This window comes from Bombus flavifrons, chromosome 15 (genome assembly GCF_040668555.2).
Source record: "Bombus flavifrons isolate JBK064 chromosome 15, iyBomFlav1_principal, whole genome shotgun sequence".
Lineage (NCBI taxonomy): Eukaryota > Metazoa > Arthropoda > Insecta > Hymenoptera > Apidae > Bombus > Bombus flavifrons.
The window spans coordinates 11,890,427-11,912,202 of record NC_138456.1 but is presented as its reverse complement, the minus strand read 5'-3'; the positions used below and the strand labels follow the sequence as shown (position 1 = coordinate 11,912,202).

Genomic DNA, 21,776 nt, shown 5'->3' with positions numbered 1-21,776 from the left:
ATTTCCACAATTTTCGTGCAACGTACGCGATATATTCGTGACAAGTTGTCCTGTGAAAAGTATTCGAGTACTTTCGTAAGTCAATGCAGATGTTTGATTCGAGCCGGTCTGATTTCCGTAGGCTCGCGAGGTACTTGTAAAAGCTTGGCGATTGCAAGAACCTGGTATCGGTGCGACAGACGGGGGAAGAGGGATTCCGCGGCACCAGCGCCGAATATCGATCGTCCCACTTGTCAATTCGAGTAGAAAGCGATATACATATTTGAAAACAGTCCGCTGTAAATATCGAGAGCGCCTCCTGTCGGCCTATGTCACCCTCTCTGCTTACGCAACCGTGCAGGATAGAGGCGAACGGGGGCAAAGTAAGAAACCTGGTCTTGATCGCATCGAAAAGCCTCGGTCTCCAAGTTCGATTCGATGTCGAAAGGTTGATGGTTGTCGCGGTGAGAAAATTCAAGTGGTCGACGACGCAAAATCGTTTTCAGGAGCCAGGCAGTGCGAGGATGACGTCGACTACTTTTTAACGAAGCTGAGAGTGGATTTGCAGTTGGATTTACAATTTGCTTTAAAAAATGTAATTCTTAATATACATCTTTCGATATTCGTGTCCTACGTTCTTGCTATATCTTTCATTTATTTATTAAATTTATTTTTCAGATTTCCAGTTCTTTTTCTTCTTTTCGTTAGACTTTCGGTATCTGTACTTTGACATTTGGCCGGTCAAATTTTTGTAACGACAAGGCGATATTTGTCAATGCTCGTCCGTCACTTTTATTCCCGACTCGATTTGTCTCGCGGCATTAAACGGAAACATCAACAAAATGGTACGATAAATGGCTAAAATTCGAAATCTTACTCCCTGGCTTCTTCGCTGACACTGCCAGTTCTAGCATCTCTTTCACTTTTCTTAGGCCCACCACGCACGTGTTCCGCAAATACTCGTGGCCAGGGTCACGCAGGCCTTTTCTGCGAAACCATTGGCGATCGAAGGACCGACGACACACATTGATGGACCCGACGACGCCTCGGCTCTCGCGACATTGTTTATGATTTACCCGATATCTTCTTAGACCTTTTTCTCCACGATACTACAATACGCATATATCATCATATTGTTCAGAGAAATAAGAGATAAAGGCGATATGCAAATATAGACATATAGTGCTTCTTCGTGTTGTTCGCAATTTTTCGTATCGTATCGAAACAAGAAACGAACGATATCGAGTTTCAACGTTCTGAACCTCTTCTCATACTTGATCATACTTGATACAACACGCCTATACCTGGCGCGAAGTAACTCGGTCATACGGTGATGACCAGCGCAGCTATTATACACGGTTCCGACTGCAACATCTTCACCCATTCACCCATAGAACGGGACCACACTTTTCATAAATCGTACCGTTTATCCTAGACGGTGCAAGAACGGCTAGGAACGTTGCTCGGTACGCCAACATCACCCTGGGGAGGCCTAGGCCAGCAATCCAGCGGCTCTTGACAAAATCAATTTAACTCCCCGGGCAATTTAGCCGGCATTTAGCGCTATTAACACGTAGAACGGTACGCGACTTTTACACGTATATGTTGCTCTGGGATAAATTGATACATTATATCGCATTCGCGCGTTTCTTCTCCGACTATGTCCAAGTTATTAGTTATTATTACTAGACTACAGGTAGTAGTCTAGCGTTATCATCGAACGACTTATCATCTATCGACCTTCGTATCTATAAATTCGACTTTTCGCTAAACTTTCAAATTTGTATAAAGAGTGGGTCGAAATATCTGTACATTTTCTAGAATACGGCGTGACTAAAATTAGAGTGTGAAAACTACTGGCTTAAATGTCTCTCGAGGTCACGGTGTAAATTTGCGGTGTAAAGAGCCTATTACGGAGGTGTAATACGACGCTGAACGATACCAAAAAATTTGCTAACGTTGTCACCGATGATCGCTGAAAACGGTCAACGCGTTAAATCCACTGTCTGCACTCGTGCAGGTGGAAGAACAAGGGGCCGGGATTAGGAGACTCGTTGATGGAATAGTAACGCAACTATCGTCGCTACCAGTCGGGGCCCTCGCAACATCCATCACTGGTAAGACAGAGTCTTGGGTTCGTGGATACGCTGCCAGCCAAAGGGTTTGCGTGAGCACGAATTAGCCACGGCAAACCGTGACCTTTGCCCCGACTGTATGCTCCGCAGCCTTTTTACGTGCTTTTTATAATATGTCTCAGTTTTTTATGCAACAACACGAGCACGGGTAATTATTTAGTTGCGCAATTATGAAAATAACGGTGTTGTATCCGCACGCTGTTTCGTAATAATACGTGTGTCCAATGTTGCTAATTACATCGATAGTATCTTGAACCGTGTTCACTGCGTCGATGTGTCGACTCGTGCAACCGAAAGACAGCGTTGCTACGAAATATTCTTAAAAAAAAATTGTAACGAGAACGTAACATGGAAATTATGCTTATTACGCTGATTGTAACGCTGATTGTAACGCTGATTGTAACGCTGATCGTTACGTAACAGAACGAACGCTTTAAGATGGAATCGTTGGAACGGTAGCGACTACGACAGCGCTTGCCTACAATCCTCTACACCGATGTTTGCTAATTTTTCAGGCGTTGTTAATCGTCTTTTATAATTTTACTAATATGAAATTAATGTTTCTAATAAATAGTGTCAGGTAAACTTTCAAGAGATCGGATTAACAAGAATGATATTAAAGCTAATTTAAATCTTATTTAAACGTCAAGTTAATATCGTACCATTTTGTATTTACGTCATAAAAGCAACGTTGCTTGACGTAAATGTCAACTCTTGAGATTGCACAGCTCGGAGAATGAGAATAACGATCATGACGTATTTCCAGTTTTATTTCGTTACGAGTAACTTTTACGCAACTGTCGTATTTCAGTATTTTATAAGGTTATAACTGATAATTCTTAATAATATATGTACAACGAAATAAATCGTTAATTTTGGTCATAGAAAAGCCACAGATAACAGATTAAAAGAGGAAACTGCTAGTCTATCGCGAATAACCATAATATTAAATAGGTAAAATAATACGTCCCGTCAAATTTTCCGTTATTAGCCAAACGGATGGAAGACCGGAGAACGTGTCGAAGAATGATTCGCGAACGAACGATATCCACGCATGAGATTTCTCTAATAAAAAAGAAAAAAAAATAATAAAAAATAATAAAATAGAAAATAAAATAATAGAAAAGAAATTGTTAAAAGGAGGTTAAGTAATAAGCGGCTAACGATAATTTTACCAGCGTATTTCAAAGCAGAAGTAAAAGATAGTAATAAAGAATAATAATACCGAAATAAAAGAATATTTGCTAATTAGTTCGTTTCTTATCGTTCAACCCTAGTATCGTCGACCTTACTTATTTCGACAATTTTTATGAAACTCGACACTTTCTTCCATTGAAGAAATTTCATGGAAGTTATGAAACGTTTTTCGTAAGAAAAGCAAAACGGAAGAAATAACAATCTGAAGATAAAAAAAGTAGTGGCGTTAATCTTTACATGCTCTTCGGAGTTAACATTGGGAGGGTAATTGCAGCTCTCGTGACAAGAATGTAACGAGCCACTTTTCCTTCGTCATGCAGTCCGGAAATTTCCTTGTTTACGTAACCAAAAACAACTTGTCTCTCCGCGATAAAACTGCATTCGCAACGTTCCAAGAATAAAAATACCCGGTCGGTAACTGTCACCCTGACCTTCCACGGCTACCCATCCCTTCGTTTTCGATCTGTTAACCACCATTCAGCTCGAACGTTGCCGATGATGTGGAATCGTGCGAGGTCAAGGCCGCTGGTCGAGACGCAAGAAATCCTATCGAAACGTATATAGAACATGATTGTTGGCATCGGAAAAAAACGATCGAAACGCAAACTATGCCTAACTATGTTATACGATAAACATTGTGAAGGTATAGACCGTGAAGATGGAAAATTGTTGAAACATCAACGAGACAGAAGCGAAAATTATAACGAACGCCGCTAGCCTCTCTTCGATCGTGACTCCTCCTAACTTTTACCAGAACAAAATTCCAACGATGACAGGATACGTTTAAGGGTCAAGGTCAGCTGGCCGGCGAGTCCTCTGCGCATCAAGAACGGAGAAGGGGCGGCTTGTAGCGGATCCGTAATTTCGTTGCAACTGCAGTTGAACAGACGCGCTCGTAAATTTCCCGCACGTACTGTGCCGTTATTAATGACTGGTCATTAAAGGCGACGCAGAATCGAGCACGGCTCCTTTACATCGTTTGTGCTTTTCAACCGCTTCATCCCCTTTTAGTTTCAATCGCGTCACGATCACGTTTCCACCATTCGTTCGATTATTTCTGTGAACCGTGGTTCAAAGCGTAGCAGTGCTGTATCAGTATGTTGTTTATCGGTGGTTTCTAACGATTTTCGATTTGCATCTTACGATTAGAAAGAAACAACGATTCGAAATTAGAAAATAAAGCTGTTTTTTTAAATATTATACGTTCGTTCTTTCTTTCTTTCTTTCCTTCTTTCTTTCTTTCTTCCTTTCTTCCTTCCTTTCTTTTTCGTTCAAACAATTGTTGAAAACATTTAAAGGATGATTTATAAGTATATAAACACACGCACACACAGGTAACGGTTTTCTTTGCGTTTCTTTTTTCGATAAACAAAATTTAGTTAGTGTTTTAAGTATTTTGTGTTTTATGCGCGATATTAATGCATTTTTAATGCAGATAAAAAGAAGATACATGTTACGTTTATTAATTTATTTTGTTTGTAGTTTTTTTCGCTTGTTATTCATTTCGATTATTTATTCGTTTAATTGCACGTAATTACGATTGTTGGGGATTTGGTGTTACGACTCTTTACCTAAACCAGACTCTATCCCTCGGGCAAAATGGCCACCAGATGTCTAAACACCCTTATTGCGCGCTCTCGATAATCATAAATTTTAGCATTTTTATAGATAATGAATTTTACAGATCATGTAAAATCTCATTAATTAGCTCTTGAATTGAAAAGTAATAGGAAAGTTGATTTTACAGTAGATGTGAAAATTCATCGAATGATATTCGGATCTAGATGACAATTGCTGTCTGGTCTTGTCGAATTCAATTTTATTTACTGCGTGTCGTACATGTCCTGCAACTACGTACAGTCACAGAGTTATCCATTTGGCGGCTCGTAACCCGACAAGTGTTAGTTTCAGTGAAGTCTGCAGTCATTTCCAAGAGCTTTGTAAACTCGTACTTCTCGATTGTGTAATCGATAGCGCGAACATTCTTCGGTAGCTTCTAACTCCACTACAACGCGTTCCATCAAGCCCATTAAGCATTAATACGTACCCATTAATACGTACATGTCATTATTCGACCAACTACCAAAACGTATTCGAAATTATACATTTTCCGAGACGCGAACTTTTTATAAATTTAAAAATGTATGAGATTTTTAATAAGCACTCGTCCGGTATTATGCAAATTAGCCTAATAACAAGAACATTCAAATTCATATAGCTGTAGAAGAACTATAAGAATCTACAAGGCACAGAAGGTATATACGTATATGTACCGATGTAGGAAACTTCCTATTTAATTTCTTATCTAATCAAGATTTCCAACAGCGAATCGAATTAGGATTCATTTTCCATTTCTTTCTAATCGTTTATTCATCGTAGAGTGTTAGTTGAAACGAGAAAAATGAGAAACCAGGATAAAATGAATTTTTTCGGAAACGCAAAAGTTCCAACTCAACTTACGCTGTATGCGATAACGTAGAACGAAGCGGAAATGGTAAATTTTGAAAACCGTGGTACGAAAAGGAAATGCAATAGCGAGGGATGTACAATTATTATCAAATGGGGCAAATGTTCCTCTGTTGCGAGAATAATGAAATAAAAGATAGAGTAGAACTTGCTAAATGGAGGAAAATTGCCAACATCGTTATTTCAAAATCTACGTTACGTTTTCCTCGATTATCGCCTCGATTATAGCCTCGATTTTCGCCTCGATTTTCGCCTCGATTTTCGCCTCGATTTTCGCCTCGATTTTCTCCTTATATCCGTTGTATTACAAAATTATTAAGTTATTATTAAGTAAAATTACGATGGACAAAAAATTGTACTTATTCCTATTTTTCTATGGGAAAAAAGAAATCTGTCCAATTACCGATAGGTACCGATCAATCCTTTTCAACATCTTTTTAAAATAAATATGAAGGCGATGAATAGCGACGAAACCTTTCACGCGTAAAACGCAATAAAAACAAACTGCTGGAAAAACAAGCGGGAAAGGGGTACGCCATATATACATATGTAAGAGCGATTCGTCGATCAGAATTTTTCGGTAGAAACAGAAAATAAAACTATTTTAGAAATAAACCAACTTTTCGACGGCGACTTTTTACGGACTCGTTTGCGCACGCTTCAGTTTACGCTAATGCTTTTTTCGAGTGACCGACCTTTCGACACCCACGAACAACAGCCATGTTTGGATCAGTGAATAGCACACATGCCTCATCGCTCGCGTTTACAGCGCTTTACGACTCATTGTCAGCCAGAAACAAAACACCCGTTTCGTCGTGCGCGAATACGATTCGCACAATTTTGTTCCAGAGGACATACGGTGCTTATTATAGGAATATGCACTCATTATCGTCGATTATTTACGTAAATTGGACGGTAAATGGAAGTCGTAAGAGGAGAAATCATCAATTTGTATATAGTTGAGACAATTCCTCTACGATACCGAACCTTATAGCGTACGAATTTAATTCCACTGAATTCTAATTAGACTGAATTTTATTTCGACTCGAGTACGAGTAAATTTGTGCAAATTTATATTTTTCTGACGAATGATTAAAATTGGAATCTAAGTAGAACATTGTTCTACGTACCAGACATTACAACCATGGTATGCTATTAGGCTATCGGGCAATATACTATACTACATTAGGCATCTATAGACTATTCCCATAGACTCTTTCCCAACTGGATAGGAAATTTCAAGAATGTCTTTACCGCGTTTAAATATCTCATTTCTATAGGATCCTCGAAATCGACCAGTCTTTCCATTCGTCTATAATAACCGGAAGCCGTACGAAGCCGATTGTCATCGTCCAGCATATAAACGAAAATAGCGGAAAACCACGATTTTATTAGGAGACCGCAAAATCCCATTTAATCGGTTCAACCGTTTCGACCGCTTTCAATCGACGACCTTAATTCTATAAACCACAATGCCTGTCGATCAAAACGCGATTGCAAACTTCAACGTTTAGGTGTTTTTCATCGACCTCGAGAGCTCGCGTTCACCCCAAAATCGGCATATCTCTGGCTTCATCCTTTCGATCGATCCTGCTTCATAACAATCTGCGCGTTACACGTTGAAACGAAGAAGATCAAAGACGCGAATACAACCATAAAGTTGCTGGACTTTTGCGTTCTTTCCAGTCGATTACCGCCAATTTGTGGGCGTTCGTAGTGCGGATATCGTTATTTGCTTTTATCTTCCTCGATAAATGACAAACGATTAATGATAAAAATGATACGAACGTTCTTGATTCTTCGATAGTGTAATAAACTAACGAAGAATTCAAAATAAGCAACTCGACACGTACAAAGATAGAGTACGCCACGCGTGATCACATGTTAGCGTGTAAGTGGATGCGGCATGGAAATAGCGAGAGAAGGCTGCATTGAGGCCCCTCTGTCCTTCTCTAACCAGCCATGCACGACACTCGCGCCGTTCGTTGATCCGTGTCATCGTTCGAGACCTGTAACGGGTCGAGACGGGCAAGGATTTACGACATTGCCGCCCAGCGGGCCCCAAGAGAGGCGTCTAGGCCCGACAAACTCTCCAACGACCAACAGAGTCATAAATTATTCGATAAGAGAAGCAAACATTTTGCTCTTAACCTTCACCCCCATGTTGAGCGATCAACCGCGGGGCAGATGCGAAGAATCACTCGTCGATAGCTGTTGTCTTCCGTCTTACGAGAAGCAAGAATCGTGCTTTAGTAGCGTACAGGCGTCTACCGTCTTACGAAGTTCAAGGATCCTAGTCCGACCTTTATTATGTCGGAGACGACATAAAATCGCGATATTCTATCATATCTACGAGGGGGACAGTGCCTCGATAGTCACGCACTTTGCGATCTGTCTGTCTGGTCTGCAACTCCTTTCCTCGCGTCAATCTGCCTACAGCAGCCAGTGTTTCGACGCGTACAATTATACTCGCGCGGTTACTCTACGTACGAACCTTCTACTTTATTTACTCTACGTCATTAGACTTCCTATTCCCATGTCGTTTCTCCCGCTTCTATCTATGTTGCAGCTATGTCGATATTCGATGCATTGCTGGCGATTCTTTTCCACCGTGTCTTTGCATCGCCATTGCAAAGCTTTGCAAGAACGGGAAAGGAAGCAACGGATGCCGCACGAAATCATCTTATCTGATTTTAAGCTGTAATGCCGCGCGCAGAGTTACTGCGGCTCGTGCCAGAAATGGCGAATGTCGAAGAAAGAAAATCATTCTATGTCGTGTCACGTCAGTGTTGTTCGACGACTGGAACCACTGCAAGATTATGCCATAATTTTCGCGAAAATGTTAGGAGCCCGCCTTTCTTACATCCATTCTCACCTTATTATACTATTGAAATATTTATTCTTTCGATTAACCACTTTAGTTGATCGTCGTGCGAACCGTTATAATGGATTCGATATCATGGGTTAATTTTTCTAATCGTTACAAAGGTTCGATTCGTTTAAAACAATTTAACGCAGACTATACCCAGAGAAACCTGTTATATATTTCGTACTATTTTCTAGGGTAACGTGGATGGTGAAAAAGAAAGAACCGAAGAAACCATGATTGTTACGAAGCGAATGATTTCTCTGAGATAACAGGCAAATGTTTCCATTTTAGCCATGGAAACGGGAACAGGAAGCGGAAGCGGAAGCGGAAGCGGAAGCGGAACTAACGTTACCTACGCTAAAACGTTATACGTGTAATAGTGCAAACTCACCGGTTTCGGCCGCCGCTTGAAGCAGCATCTGCTGATGATGGTGTTGTCTGGTCGAGGACCTGTGATGATGCACGCTGTTTAGCACGATGTTGCTGGACGTCCTGCTGAGCGCCTTTCTCTGTCTGACAGCCTCCTTGTAGATCTTACAGTACATCACTATCATCACCAAGCCAGGGATCCAGAAGGAGACGCACGAGCTGATCACAGCGTACGGCCGGTTCACCACAAACGAGCAGACCTGCAACGACACGGATACGCTGTATCGCCCGTTCTACGATCCCTCGCGATTTTACCCTGATCGATACGCGATTTTGTCCTGACCACGCCTGACAAACGATCGTTTCAGGGTGGATGAGCTGACCACGAACTGGGTTATCCGAGGCTCGACGAGCACGAGCGAACTTTCGAAGAAATTTTCGTCGCGTTTTTCGGTAGTACAGCGAATGAAAGCTCGATTTTGTAAGGAGCGAAGCGGAAAGTGATACTACTCTTGTAACAAAATCAATTATTCGTTATATGCTCTTTTCCCAATAAAACATGATTATCATAAATGAACGTAATTTACGATAACCGTTTACGCGATAAATCAGCGCGAGGAATACTCTTGCTCTCGCTTTATCTCTCGCTCGTTCGGCTTAAGCGCACTTTTATCGTTTATTAGGTTTCTTCGTTGTTGTAAAAGTAACCAAGTTGCTCGCTTTACACGTCAACGATTGCACGAAAAAAAATCAATCGGTGATTTCGATACAGAGAAGCTACGTTTCTTAACGAATATTACGTTTTGCCAAACGATTCCACATACATTCGAAACAAACATGTAAAAGATGAAATACAGAGGTGCGATATAATAGTTCACTTTTTAATCGAAACAAGCGAATCCGGTTAAAGTTGCTAACCAAACGATAGAAATATCGCGGTTTTCTTTAAGCGAAACGACGTATGCTGTCGCACAGTTTTATGCATAAGCGGACTTTGCGTGTTCTCAGCAGTCAGTATTCCCTGGAGTCAGAACACTTATGACTCCCGAGGCTTTCGCCTATGTCGCCTATGTAATCAACGCTAGAGCCTACAAGCTACAGCATCCAGGTTGCAGCTCCCGTGGGATGACGGGATTGACGAACAGGATAAATTACACGGTGGCCTATTAACTCGTTATCTTTGGAAAGACGAGTGAACTCGTTACCCGGCTTACCAATATCCTCAAGTTAGTTAGAACTCGACGAGTTAAAGTGAAACTTAAACGATGTAAGTGCTAGGAGCGAAGATTTTCCGATAGAAACGAGGAATGAATAATTTTCTGAGAGTTTGTTGTAAAAAACTGTATTAGATTAGTTAAATCTATCGATTGATGCAACATGTTTTCAGCTTGCTCAACGGCAGTTGAACGAGAGCAGCAGCAGCTGCCACCGACAATCGTAGTTCTATCTTGCAACAGTCTTACACGCTTATATAATGTAACCAGTCGTGGAAAATTATATTTAGCATAGAATTTATATGTTTCTCGATAAAAGTATCGTTGTATTTTCTTTCTAGTTACTTTCTCGTCGAAACAATTATTTCTCTATTCTTTTAACACCAGTATCGTTTGGCATTACAACTTCTCGTTCGTCTTTATCGGAGATAGCTGGTTGTCGCGTATTATTTTATTCAAAGAGCTGCGATTTATTTTTCTCTTAAACCGGCACGATAACCATTCTCGAGGCAACGTGTAACGCGCCAAAGTGCAACATTTTTCTTCGTACGTATTAGCTTGATCAAATTAGCGCGAAACAAGGAGAACATTTGGCTTTCGTAAAATTCAAACGAACAAAATACAGTTTGAATCGTAGATTTTGAAACCAATTGGATTTAGCGTTTCGCAATATTTCAACAAACGTTTCCGTGTTTTCTTGATACTTTGAAACATGATTTAACAGCTAACAAAAGATCGGTAAAATACTTCTGTGCGAGTCATAGCGCGCGTTTTATAATACATACGCATAAACGAAAGTTTGCAATTTACGGTATGACGTGTATCACAGGGAAGCAAAGAAAAGCAAAATTCCCCTATTTGAAGGTAAGCTGAACCTTAGATCGTCTTTTCGGTATTGGCATATCGGAAACATTGGCAAGCGGTTATCGATGAAAAATGTATCGCAGCGCGCAAAACATAATAGTGGAGAAAGACTATTCGATCGCTTAGTTTTGATTTTTTAGCAAGAGCTAAAGCGACATTTTCGATTCAATTTTGCCTGACGATGGCAGTTTCCGTCGTGCATGACAGAATTTATGCTAAAACCTGCGGTATAACGAGATGAAACCTTTGCCCGCGCTTACGTAAACTTCATTTTGAAACAATGTATCGTGTTATTCTTAAGTTGCATTAAAGTCGTGTAATAACGAAGCCAATCTCCGACTAATCGCGCTTCGAGTTAGCGTTAATTAAAGAAAATACGCCATTTTAATCTTTGGGTAGACGATTAACGAGAGAGATCGTATTTGCGCTAACCTTATTAAATAACGTTGTTACTCGGAATTACGAATCGCTGCAGCTCGGAATAATTGCAACTCGTTGAAAAATAAATTGTAATTATTTAAAAATTTGATTTTTCGCACAACAGCTGGATGGTTGCATTTTGCTCGCACAATTTGAACAGTGTTAGCAGTTTCAGGCAATAGAGATGTTTATAATGCAGGAAGGAAATTGATGGATGCATAATTGAAGGATGTATAATCGCACGATACAATTTCATTTGTAAATATTTATTTATTTGTTAAATAAGCAATCGAATAGTTAAATAACTATGTGAAACTAAACTCCGATTCGGCGATTCTCCATGCGCACTGACCCACGAATTCCTGAATTAATTTCGAGAAACAGCGATCTTACAAATTTCCAACTGTTCGGTTCCTTAAATAATCGTGCAGAGAGTTATCGAACGATCATGCGCGATTCTCTGATTGAATCGAGATTTTAATAATTTCGTAGACAACGTTAGAGATATTAGTGTTTAAAGACGATAACGATAACGATAACAAGGAATCCGGTATACGTATCGATTCTGTCATGTAATCAGAAATGTTTGAGTGCGTAGCATTGAAAAATTTAGCGCACCACGAAACCGGAAACTGCAATTTAATACTGGCGGTAGGAATTCTCCCGTCCAATTATACTACAACTGCAAATGGAGCATCGACTCCTCGATATCACGGTGGTTTATTTTTATTACAGCCGGCTGAAGATACTCTTAAATTGGATTTGTCCAGCCAGCCAACCAGCCAGCCAGCGAAACAGGCATGGACACTCGACATTTTTATCACGAACACGGGAATCGTTGCATTAGATTAACGAACGATTCTATTTTTATAATGCAATTTCCATCCGAGAAGCGTTACTTTACCCGAATAATCTCAACCTTAAACGCGATACGATCGTTCGAATAATAGCGAGTAGAGATTTCCATTTATAACGATCGCGTAAGAAAACGGTTTCGCCTCGAGAAAATGAAAGATAACAAACGAGACAATCGGTCATACGAGAGTTTAAAAATGGAGCGATTCCTTTTTTCAACGACACGCGCCTAGTTAACGTAAGACATTGTATAATCGGTTGTCGCGTTGGATACTTTTAGTTCAGTGCGTTTTGTCCACCTACAAACTTTTCGTAATTGTTAATCACGACTAACGATCGTACAATCGTTTCGACCGTAATCTTAGATTGTGATCTAATGTTAGAAATTGCGCTAGATATAGCTGCTGACGATCTAAAAAGGAGGCACCGCATCGTTTTCGATAACCTGTGACCGATGGAAGAATATACGGTTCGTAAACTTGTTGGCAAAGCCAGGAATAAACGAGCTGAGAGCAAACGACGATTGATCCTTCGTGCTGTAAATTCGATATTCCGGCATTGAATCGCCGCAACTTCTGAATTTACAATGGCCGTTCACGACGGTGTTCCCATGATGCATCGACCGCTATACATAACCAAATTAGCCAATCAAGGAAACAATAGTGCAAGTTACGTGGAGGACCACGTCAAGGACGTGATTGGTCGATTTGACCGTAACCTATGCGTATGCAAATTGGGGAAAAGCCTCTTGCGCAAATCCTCTTATCCCCGAGGAATTATAGTCGGTATTCACAATTTCCTATGGAGGTTAGAACGCTTATTAGACACGTTACGAGATCTAGTTGTTAATCGGAACATTCATCTTGCATTATGCGAATGAACGATCGTTGTAGAAAATGTATTACTTTCGCGCATTATCCTTATACAAAAGTCATCGTTGTCGATGTTTCGCAAACTTATTGAGCTTATTGCGTCTAACGATTATTCAAGAGTTTAGAAAACACGAAAAATTTCCTAGTCGGAGAGAGTATAAAGATTTTAATCGAGAAATATCTCGAACGGATAATGTGATTTTTTTTTTTTTTTTCAAAGTATCGCTATTCGAATGGAAGAGGGAATGGAGGAAGAAGAGTTGGGAGATATTTCTTCTGGAGCAAAGAAATAGATATCTGCGTGAAGAAATGAAATATATCAATCGTATTGAAATATATGAGAAAGGATTGAAAAATATGAGAATCCGAAAGAACGATGTTCATAGCGTAGTAATGGAAGAATCGAGGGATCGTTGAGAATATCGAGCTTACCTGCGGATTTTTCACCATATAATCCAAATGTTCCTGCGTGGTGTACCAACCCATGAAGATCGGTATGAAGCTGATCAAAGCCGGTAAAATCCATGCACTACCCAGCATACATCCCACCGTCCCTTGTCTCATGATCACTGTATACTCGAGCGGGCTGACAATAGCGTAATATCTATCCACGCTGATGCAGCACAGGTGAAGTATCGAGGCCGTGGAGAAGTAAACGTCCAACGAGTTCCACACGTCGCACATGAACCGACCGAACAACCATTTGCCTCCGGACAATTCAGCCGAGGCGTTAAACGTCATCGCGCACATGGCCACCAAGAGGTCAGCCGCTGCCAAGCTCACCACGTAACAGTTCGTTACCACGCGCAATCTTCTGTGCCTTCTCACGCTGGCGATCACCAAAGCGTTACCTAGCACTGCCGTCGTGATGATACTGCCCATAATGATACCCTTGATCACAACTACGAACACGTTCACGTTCTCGGGTAGATTTTCAACCGTTGGATTCTCAACAGGAACTGACGTGACGTTATTCGGCGCGGTGCCCGATGCAGCGCTGGTATTGCTGGAAGATGTCGGTGTCGGATCTACTCGGCTGGGTAGACTTGTCGTCACCGCTGCCATTACGTTCAACATGGTGGACCACGCGTCTCACGATCCCCGGCTACTTCACTCGGTCATGGCCGTGGAGAATGCCGCCTGCACACACGCGGATCATGCTAGCCTCTTATCCGAATTTAGCCTTACGATACCTTATCGCAATATAGCCTATAATCTGTCAACTTAGGACAGAGATACCTATGTATTCCGTCGAGCTGTTCGGCTGCTTTTGCTTCTGCTTCTGCTTCTGTTTCTGCTTCTGTTTCCGCTTTTGTCTCCGCTCTTGCTACCGTCGATTAAACTGGCCCTGCCTTTTTCTACTTCGATCTGAGGCCGATGGATACATAGACAGTATAGAAGAGAGTGTTCGTATCGATTCTGCGCTTTCGGCCAATCGATCAACGGTGATCAACGGTGAATTTTCTCGGCTTTCTTTCTCTTCCGTTGGTTAAGCGTACAACACTCGTTTTATCATAGAGCGTTTAAGAGCGTCGATATCGATTTCGTTATTCGGGATACTCCTCGATGGATAGTAGACGTACCTTCTGGGCCCTCGAGCGAGATCTTCTTTGGGCAGCAGGTGTCTTTATACGATTACCAGTACGACAGAGGATCCTGCTCAATGGCTGTGTACTCGTGCCGATCGACCACGATCGTCGAGTCCAGTCCATCGTTGACCAATGTGTTCTCCAGCGTTCTTCGTTGCGAGATTTTCGTTCGAACGTCTCCGTTTCCTTAACGAAGCGTCATTTTCGATCACACGCGGCCCATCGTACAACGTTAGAATTCAACGCGTTACACAGGTCGTGACAACTTGTCGAGTTAAACGATGGCTGGAACAAGGTTTTATCCTAATGCCGCTTGCTTTTGATTCGCAGCCTAGTTCCTGCAATTCAGAGATATACGATCGATAAATTACAGTCGAACAGTTATGTTCGTTACGCGGATTTCCGACTAGCTTGCTAATTGTTTCGTCTACGTCTAGCGAAGTCTAGAACGATGAAAAGTTTTGGATAAAATTCGGAATAAATTATACGAGGTTTCAGGCTACAAGTAACGCCATATTCCAAACATTTCTTAATTGCCATACATAATATTACCAAATATTCGATGGATATAAAGAAAATTATTTAAAAAGTAAGAGATCTTACAAAGTTATTCAAATTATTCTTATTTCTCTGCACAGATTGCTTTCGCTCGACATCTTCTCGATTTGGTTCTCTTAATTTCTTAGTGGAACATACTTACGCTACAAATACTACTATCAAAAGCTCATACGTGGGCTCATACGTGAGCTGGCTCGACAGTTTTAATCGCAAACATCTCCTCCGCTACTAAATTTCATATTCTCGTATTAACGTTTCAGACAAAATAAAATTTCCACTCACGAAGGTTCCACTGTTATTACTGTGATTTTGTTTCGAAATCAAAATCTAGAAACAAATACTTGTTGTGTTAATCGACGTTTATTCGAATTAACAAAGAAGGAATGTACGTTTGCGGTGAATTTGTAGAAAAGCTACTTTCTTTCTTATACATCATACATTGTACATAGATATTTCAGCTTCTTTTCTATTTTATTAATAACGTTAATTGATTTTATAAACTGGACGAAGCGAGTGATATTTCGGTATTTTCAATGTTTGATAAATTAATTTGACGAAGTAATGCCTGGAAAACGGAATTTCACAGAATTCTGTCTAGATCGAAGGAAAGCGGGAAATATTATTCAATTTGATCGAAATCGTCCAACAGCAAAAGAATCGCATCTTATTTGATGACTTTTCTAAATAAAAAGAACCTACTTATTCTCTGGTTCTATCGAACGAAGAAAACTGACTGAAAACTATGAAACTATAGCGTGAAAATTTGTTCCGTGGACTTGTACGTTTTTATAAAAAAGAACGACGCTTTTAACGTAAATCCGACATGAAAAGTCATAATAGAAACGATTCACGTTCAATTTTTATAAACCAGTTTATTCAACGTATGTTTTTACGTTTCTTTTTTCTATGGAAAATATCATGGAAGTAAATAAGTTCAAAAAATCTAATTTCAAAACACGATAATTCGACCTTTAAATAAATAATAAACCTTTAATTCGATAGAACAAAGCAAATGCGTGTAAACGTGAAAATATGTTACCACGTGTATCGCGTATTTATCTGATTTTGATCCGAACCCTTAGACCGTATCCAGTTTGCAGAAGAATCACGATATTTCCGGACGGATAAACGTTGACCCACTGCCAGGCAAAATCGTCGTCGTTCTAACGTTTAATTTCCTAACGCCGTGGTAACGTATGGTAAGATGAATCGTCCTATTTACGTCGGAACAAAGACGTATCGGCCTTTAGGTGTGAGAAAGCAATCCAAGGTATGAATGCCGAGTTGCACGGTGCAACAGCTGCCAACACCATGTAAACGACAAGTTCACCGTTCCTGGACTCTCGATTACAGATTGCATCGATGAGAAATCGCCCTATCTCGAGGATTTAGCTGCGAAACGGAGACGCTATAGCCGAGGAAAAGTTGGTTTGATACCTGGTCGAGCCGTAGCTTCTAGTTAAAAAGCGATTGCGCCAAGATGGAGCTATTTGCGAAGAAGATTACGAGAGGGCCGTCGGAATTACGTGACGCCCGGCGTGGCGATGAAATACTTTTCCTCGTCGCTGTGGGACGAGGAGGCGCTTCGTTCCGCGTGTCAGCGGATATAACGAAGGATAGAAGCGAATTCCGGGCCGCTGCCCATTAATTAAAAACGACATGGCCATGGACCATCCATCCGTAGGCTCGTGTTAAGCTGGGAACCGGGTTAACGTCTTCCAAACGAAATCTTTCGTACAACGAGGAATTACGCTGTACGAAAAGTTTTCGACGTCGAGAGAAATTCTTTCGTCGTGCGACGATTGGACACTTTGGATAGGTAGCGGCAATAGGTGTATCGCGACCAAGTTTCGTCGAACACGGCTCGATCGGCTAGATCGAGAGACCGATGTGTACACGAACTGTACATCGACGCGTATCTACGCGCGATACAGCGCGTGAAACAGCATCTCTATTAGAAGATATAAATCCCTTTCAATTGCGAAACTGATATCAACGAATGTCAAGAATTGCGTGAAATTTGGCTTATATTGGAAACCATGGCTGTAAACGATTCCAACGATCTTCGACAACGTTCAAAAGCCCGCTCGTGGACTCAAACTCGGTCAAACTTTTAATCGATGCGGTTATAAATCGTGGAAAATCCAATCTCGCGACCGTAGGATCAGACCGTTGTCTGGCGGGCCAAGAGGGGTCGAAGCGAACAGAGATGGAGCGTGGAAACTGAACGGAACGCGTCACTCGCACGACACGTGGACACGAGGACACGATGGCACGAGAAAAGAAACGAGACGAAATGTGTGCCGATCGATAAAAGTTATTCGCGATATAGAAGGGTTAGATCGTGGAACAATTTCACCGATGGCCACGTTCCACGATGGCCAATGCCGGAGTCATCGTCTAGATTCGCGACCTTTACGCGATTTACCTCCCGCTAATCTACGTTCCACTAGGAGCGATTTCCCCCGGTTAGACGTGGTTGCGCCTGATCCTCGAAGCATCGACCGGCATATAGCGGACCCGAGTTCTTCTCGAGCTTGGGATCGTCGGTTTGGTCGTTTCGAGGTTCGATTCGTTATTTTTCCCAACGACCATGTGAATTAATCAACGTTTGTCTTTACACGAGCGAATACTTTGAAGAAAAATGGAACTCCCGATCTGAACGGTATGAACGGTATTTCGAAATGTTATATACGTATCTAGAAATAATATTTACCGTAATTTGTATAGAGAAATTATAGGTTATCCGATAGAGAAATAGCCATTACCGTCTTCCAATAACATACATATTGAATTATTTTTCTTCGCAGAATTTGCACATCTTGTTTTAATGGATAATAATTCGATTACTTTATACCTGTCCCTAATATTCCTCCAAGTATAGAGAGAAATCGCGACACGTTATTCAAAAATAGTCAATGTAATCCAATTTGTTCGTTGCGAGGCGCTCGAAACTTGTTTGCAAAGTTTTCTAATTAAAAAAATCTAGAGTTTCTTTCATCATCCACTATCACCTCCTGGTCGATTGACTCGTAAAGCTGGATGATGGTACACGGTACACGGTATGGCACGGTACGTACAATATGATGAATTGATTTTCAGATAAAGCGCGATTGCTTCTGATAGATGGGATATGGAGATGAGTAAAATTAATGGGTTAAATGGATATGTAGATGTACAGGCCAAGTTTCGGTGCTAGAGGATGGAACGTACAATTAAAATTACCAGATCATTCTCGTACGATGTTGGACAAATTTCGAGAGACTACTCTTGATGCGATACGCATCCGTGGCGCTTTCGTCGCATAATTAATATAATTAATTCTTAAATTCCTCGAGTTTTACTAGCTAGTGTAATTAGCCAAATTAGATACAGTTAGCCAAGTTAAATATAGTAATTACTGTAGTAATTACAATAAAGTGGAAAGTACGATAAGATATAGTTCTTAGTAAAATATTTTGAGCGAGAAGAAGAACGTCTAAAATGACTGAAACCGAACTGATGACGAAACAACGGGAAAAATGAGAGAAAAGCATGAAATTAAAAAGTACAGGTGATCTGCTTTTCTTGAATGGACAGATAAAAATGAAAAAATAGAGTAAACTGCGGAAACGGAACATAATCGTCGTATGCTTCTTCCGGATTCAGCGGGCATACGTATATAGCAAACGGCACAATTTACTCCAAATCCATTTTTTTTTTCTTTCTTGCGCGAAAAATAGGGTGGCTGCTGGTTAGACGAAATGAACAGGATGTTAATTAACGTCGACCTAGCGAAAATTCAATTTCAATTTTAAAGCATTCGGGCTCAAGGCTCGAATTTACTTCTGCGAGTGAAAACGACGCGGCACGAAACAGCATTTCACTCCGTTCCGTTTTAATCCAAGATAGACGTTCCAGTTCTTTTCCATTTTCCTTTTCGTACGATTACAACCGTACAACTTCGAATCTTGCGAAAAAAGGAAAGTAGAACGTTTCTACGTGCAACGTGTACACTAGCTTTTCCATCGCATGACGTGTTCCACCGTATAGACGTAAGCAAGAAAAGTCTGTTATACGTGTAAGGTGTTCTGCAACTGATGCCACAATGGAAAGAAGAGTTATTTACGTTACGGTTACGTTACATTCGCATATAATTCCAACATACGTTAGTTTGTTGAATAATTTGTTATACGAAGCAGATGTATGCGCGCCAAGACGCGCACTAACGTAGATATTCGACCGATGCGGCAACTGATTTTAATCTGTTGCGTACGTTACGTACGCCACAGATCTTCCAGTACTATTTCGAACGAAAGGTACACCAAATAAAAGTGTGTATGAATGAACGGAACGAATAATAAAGTATAGAGACGGGTTGGATTGTTACTTCGATGGATCGATCTAGTCGAACATCTATGATCTTACTTTCAAATGTTAAAACACGTAAATGCAGGATATTCGAAGGTTGCGGACGCTCGTTAGGAGATTTGAAAGCAGAAGGAGGATTCATAATCCGAATGTTTTGTAAATACAGAAACGAATATTACCATCTCTACTAAATAGTAATCGAGTTTCCGTGAAACGTAACCTCTGTATTGGAATTGACTTGATTGAGATTGAAATTCGTCTCATCCCTATTCATCGCGCATATTAATTGCAGTACTTTGATAAATGTCTAGCGATTTAAAATTGGACCATCATGGAGATTAAAGCATTATTTTCTCTTCGTTCCAATTTTTTTTAAACCTCGTATCGCTACAACTACCAGTTGTAATCGACACGATCGATTCTTAATCCTTCGTAAAAATTTTGTAAATATGAAAATGTACGTTGTAAAGAAATACTTTAGTCGTTTAGTTATTTTAGAGTTATTACAACAAAGTTTCGAACAAATGTTTGTAGATACCGCGTAGATGCGGTAAGCGTGACGCTGGCGTTCATTCGCAAACACATTTGCCCCTACAAATAAAGTAAAATAAAATCTTCGAACAACGGGTTTGTCAAATTTGTCATTGTGTGTCGGATACCGGTAATATCGGCGGATCCCTTAGAAGTATAATGTTAGTGGAATAGCGTGCAATTATACCCAGCATTTTTATGCAAGTTACGCTTTAAAAAGGTTTCGGTACTCTGCAGAAGACTTACGATACATTTATGTCTTATTTGTCTGTACTTATCGTTATTTGTGCTTCTTCTACCTTTGTAAAAGGATTAGTTAGCTGTGTAAGATAATTAACATAATCAGCTATAGAGTAATTTGTGGAAATTTAGTTGTCGAAGAAACGCAGGTTCCTTTCCTATCCTTTCGCTATCCTTTCGCTATCCTTTCGCTATCCTTTCGATATAGTAGTAAAAAGAACGTTAATTTGGAAACGAGCGTGTATTTTTACTCTTGTCTACAAAGTCTTGGAGACTTATTAAAAAGTTGTTTCACGTTATAAACTCGTCCAACACGCGCATTTCCTCCGAACAACTAAAGACATCTTCATCTCGTGGAAGCAGAGTCGCGTTTTTCCGAGACGACAGTTGCGTTTGTCGTTCGTAGTGCATAAATACATACGAGGAAAAATCGAGGATCAATGACACTTAACCTGGAAACCTATACCCGCCACAAACTATTGACAGCCATTAGCAACGAAAGGTCTTCTTAAAACGGCGAGCACTGTCGTTTTGTGCATAGATTGCTGTTCAAGCGATCCACATTCTCGATAGAATCACGGCGGAAGGAAGAAAAACCATCGAACAGCTAATCCTTTTCTAAACTAACTGAACTAATTAACTAAAAAATAAATATATTTGCTTTTGGCAAAATAGTAATTCGACGATTTATCGTTTATTAAATTTGGAAATTTAATCCAAGTACAGACCCGTGTACTTTGACTAAATCCGTGCGCTAATTTGATGTGAAAACGTATCCTTACATATCGTATCGTGTAAATTTTTCATTTTACTCTATTTGTCGATTAGACGGACAAATAATTGCAAATATCACGTTTCAGTTATACGTATAAATAACGCAAGTTTCTCTTGAATTCAAGCGCTTTATACGATACGTTATTCGTTCATTTCATCGTTTAATATCGCTGATAATTTCTACTTTAATATTCGGCAGTGAAGAATTAATCAAAGTATCGTATATCTAGGTGTTTGCTTGATGCTGAATAGCATTGTTACGTTCCATCAATTTTATTTTATATCTTATGCGTTAATTAGAAAGGCGAGTGTGACTGAAAATAACGTGTTTCGCCGATACATAAATATCGTAAATTTTTCTTAAATTAACAAGTTTCGTACGATATTTTATGTTATCTTGGGTTATCGATCATTAACGCCCTAACATTTATTAGTGGAAAATTAATCGAATCTTATCTGTATATTCCTTAATTATATTAAATTAATATTGATTA

At 40.2% G+C, this 21,776-nt stretch overlaps 1 protein-coding gene across 2 annotated transcripts in view; it reads right to left on the bottom strand.

Annotated features, from left to right (window-relative positions):
- LOC138187862 (octopamine receptor beta-1R) overlaps window positions 1-15,029 on the bottom strand; it is a 97,322-nt gene extending 82,293 nt beyond the window's left edge. For both annotated transcript variants that reach the window (XR_011175273.1, XM_069129084.1), the window contains exons 1-2: window positions 13,673-15,029; window positions 9,038-9,275 (exon numbers count right to left, since the gene is read on the bottom strand). Coding sequence is in view for 1 of the 2 variants with exons in the window: in XM_069129084.1 (XP_068985185.1) it covers window positions 9,038-9,275; window positions 13,673-14,317 (883 nt within the window). In the remaining variant the exon portion in view is untranslated. The remainder of the gene's footprint in view (window positions 1-9,037; window positions 9,276-13,672) is intronic.
- Window positions 15,030-21,776: the final 6,747 nt, after the last annotated feature.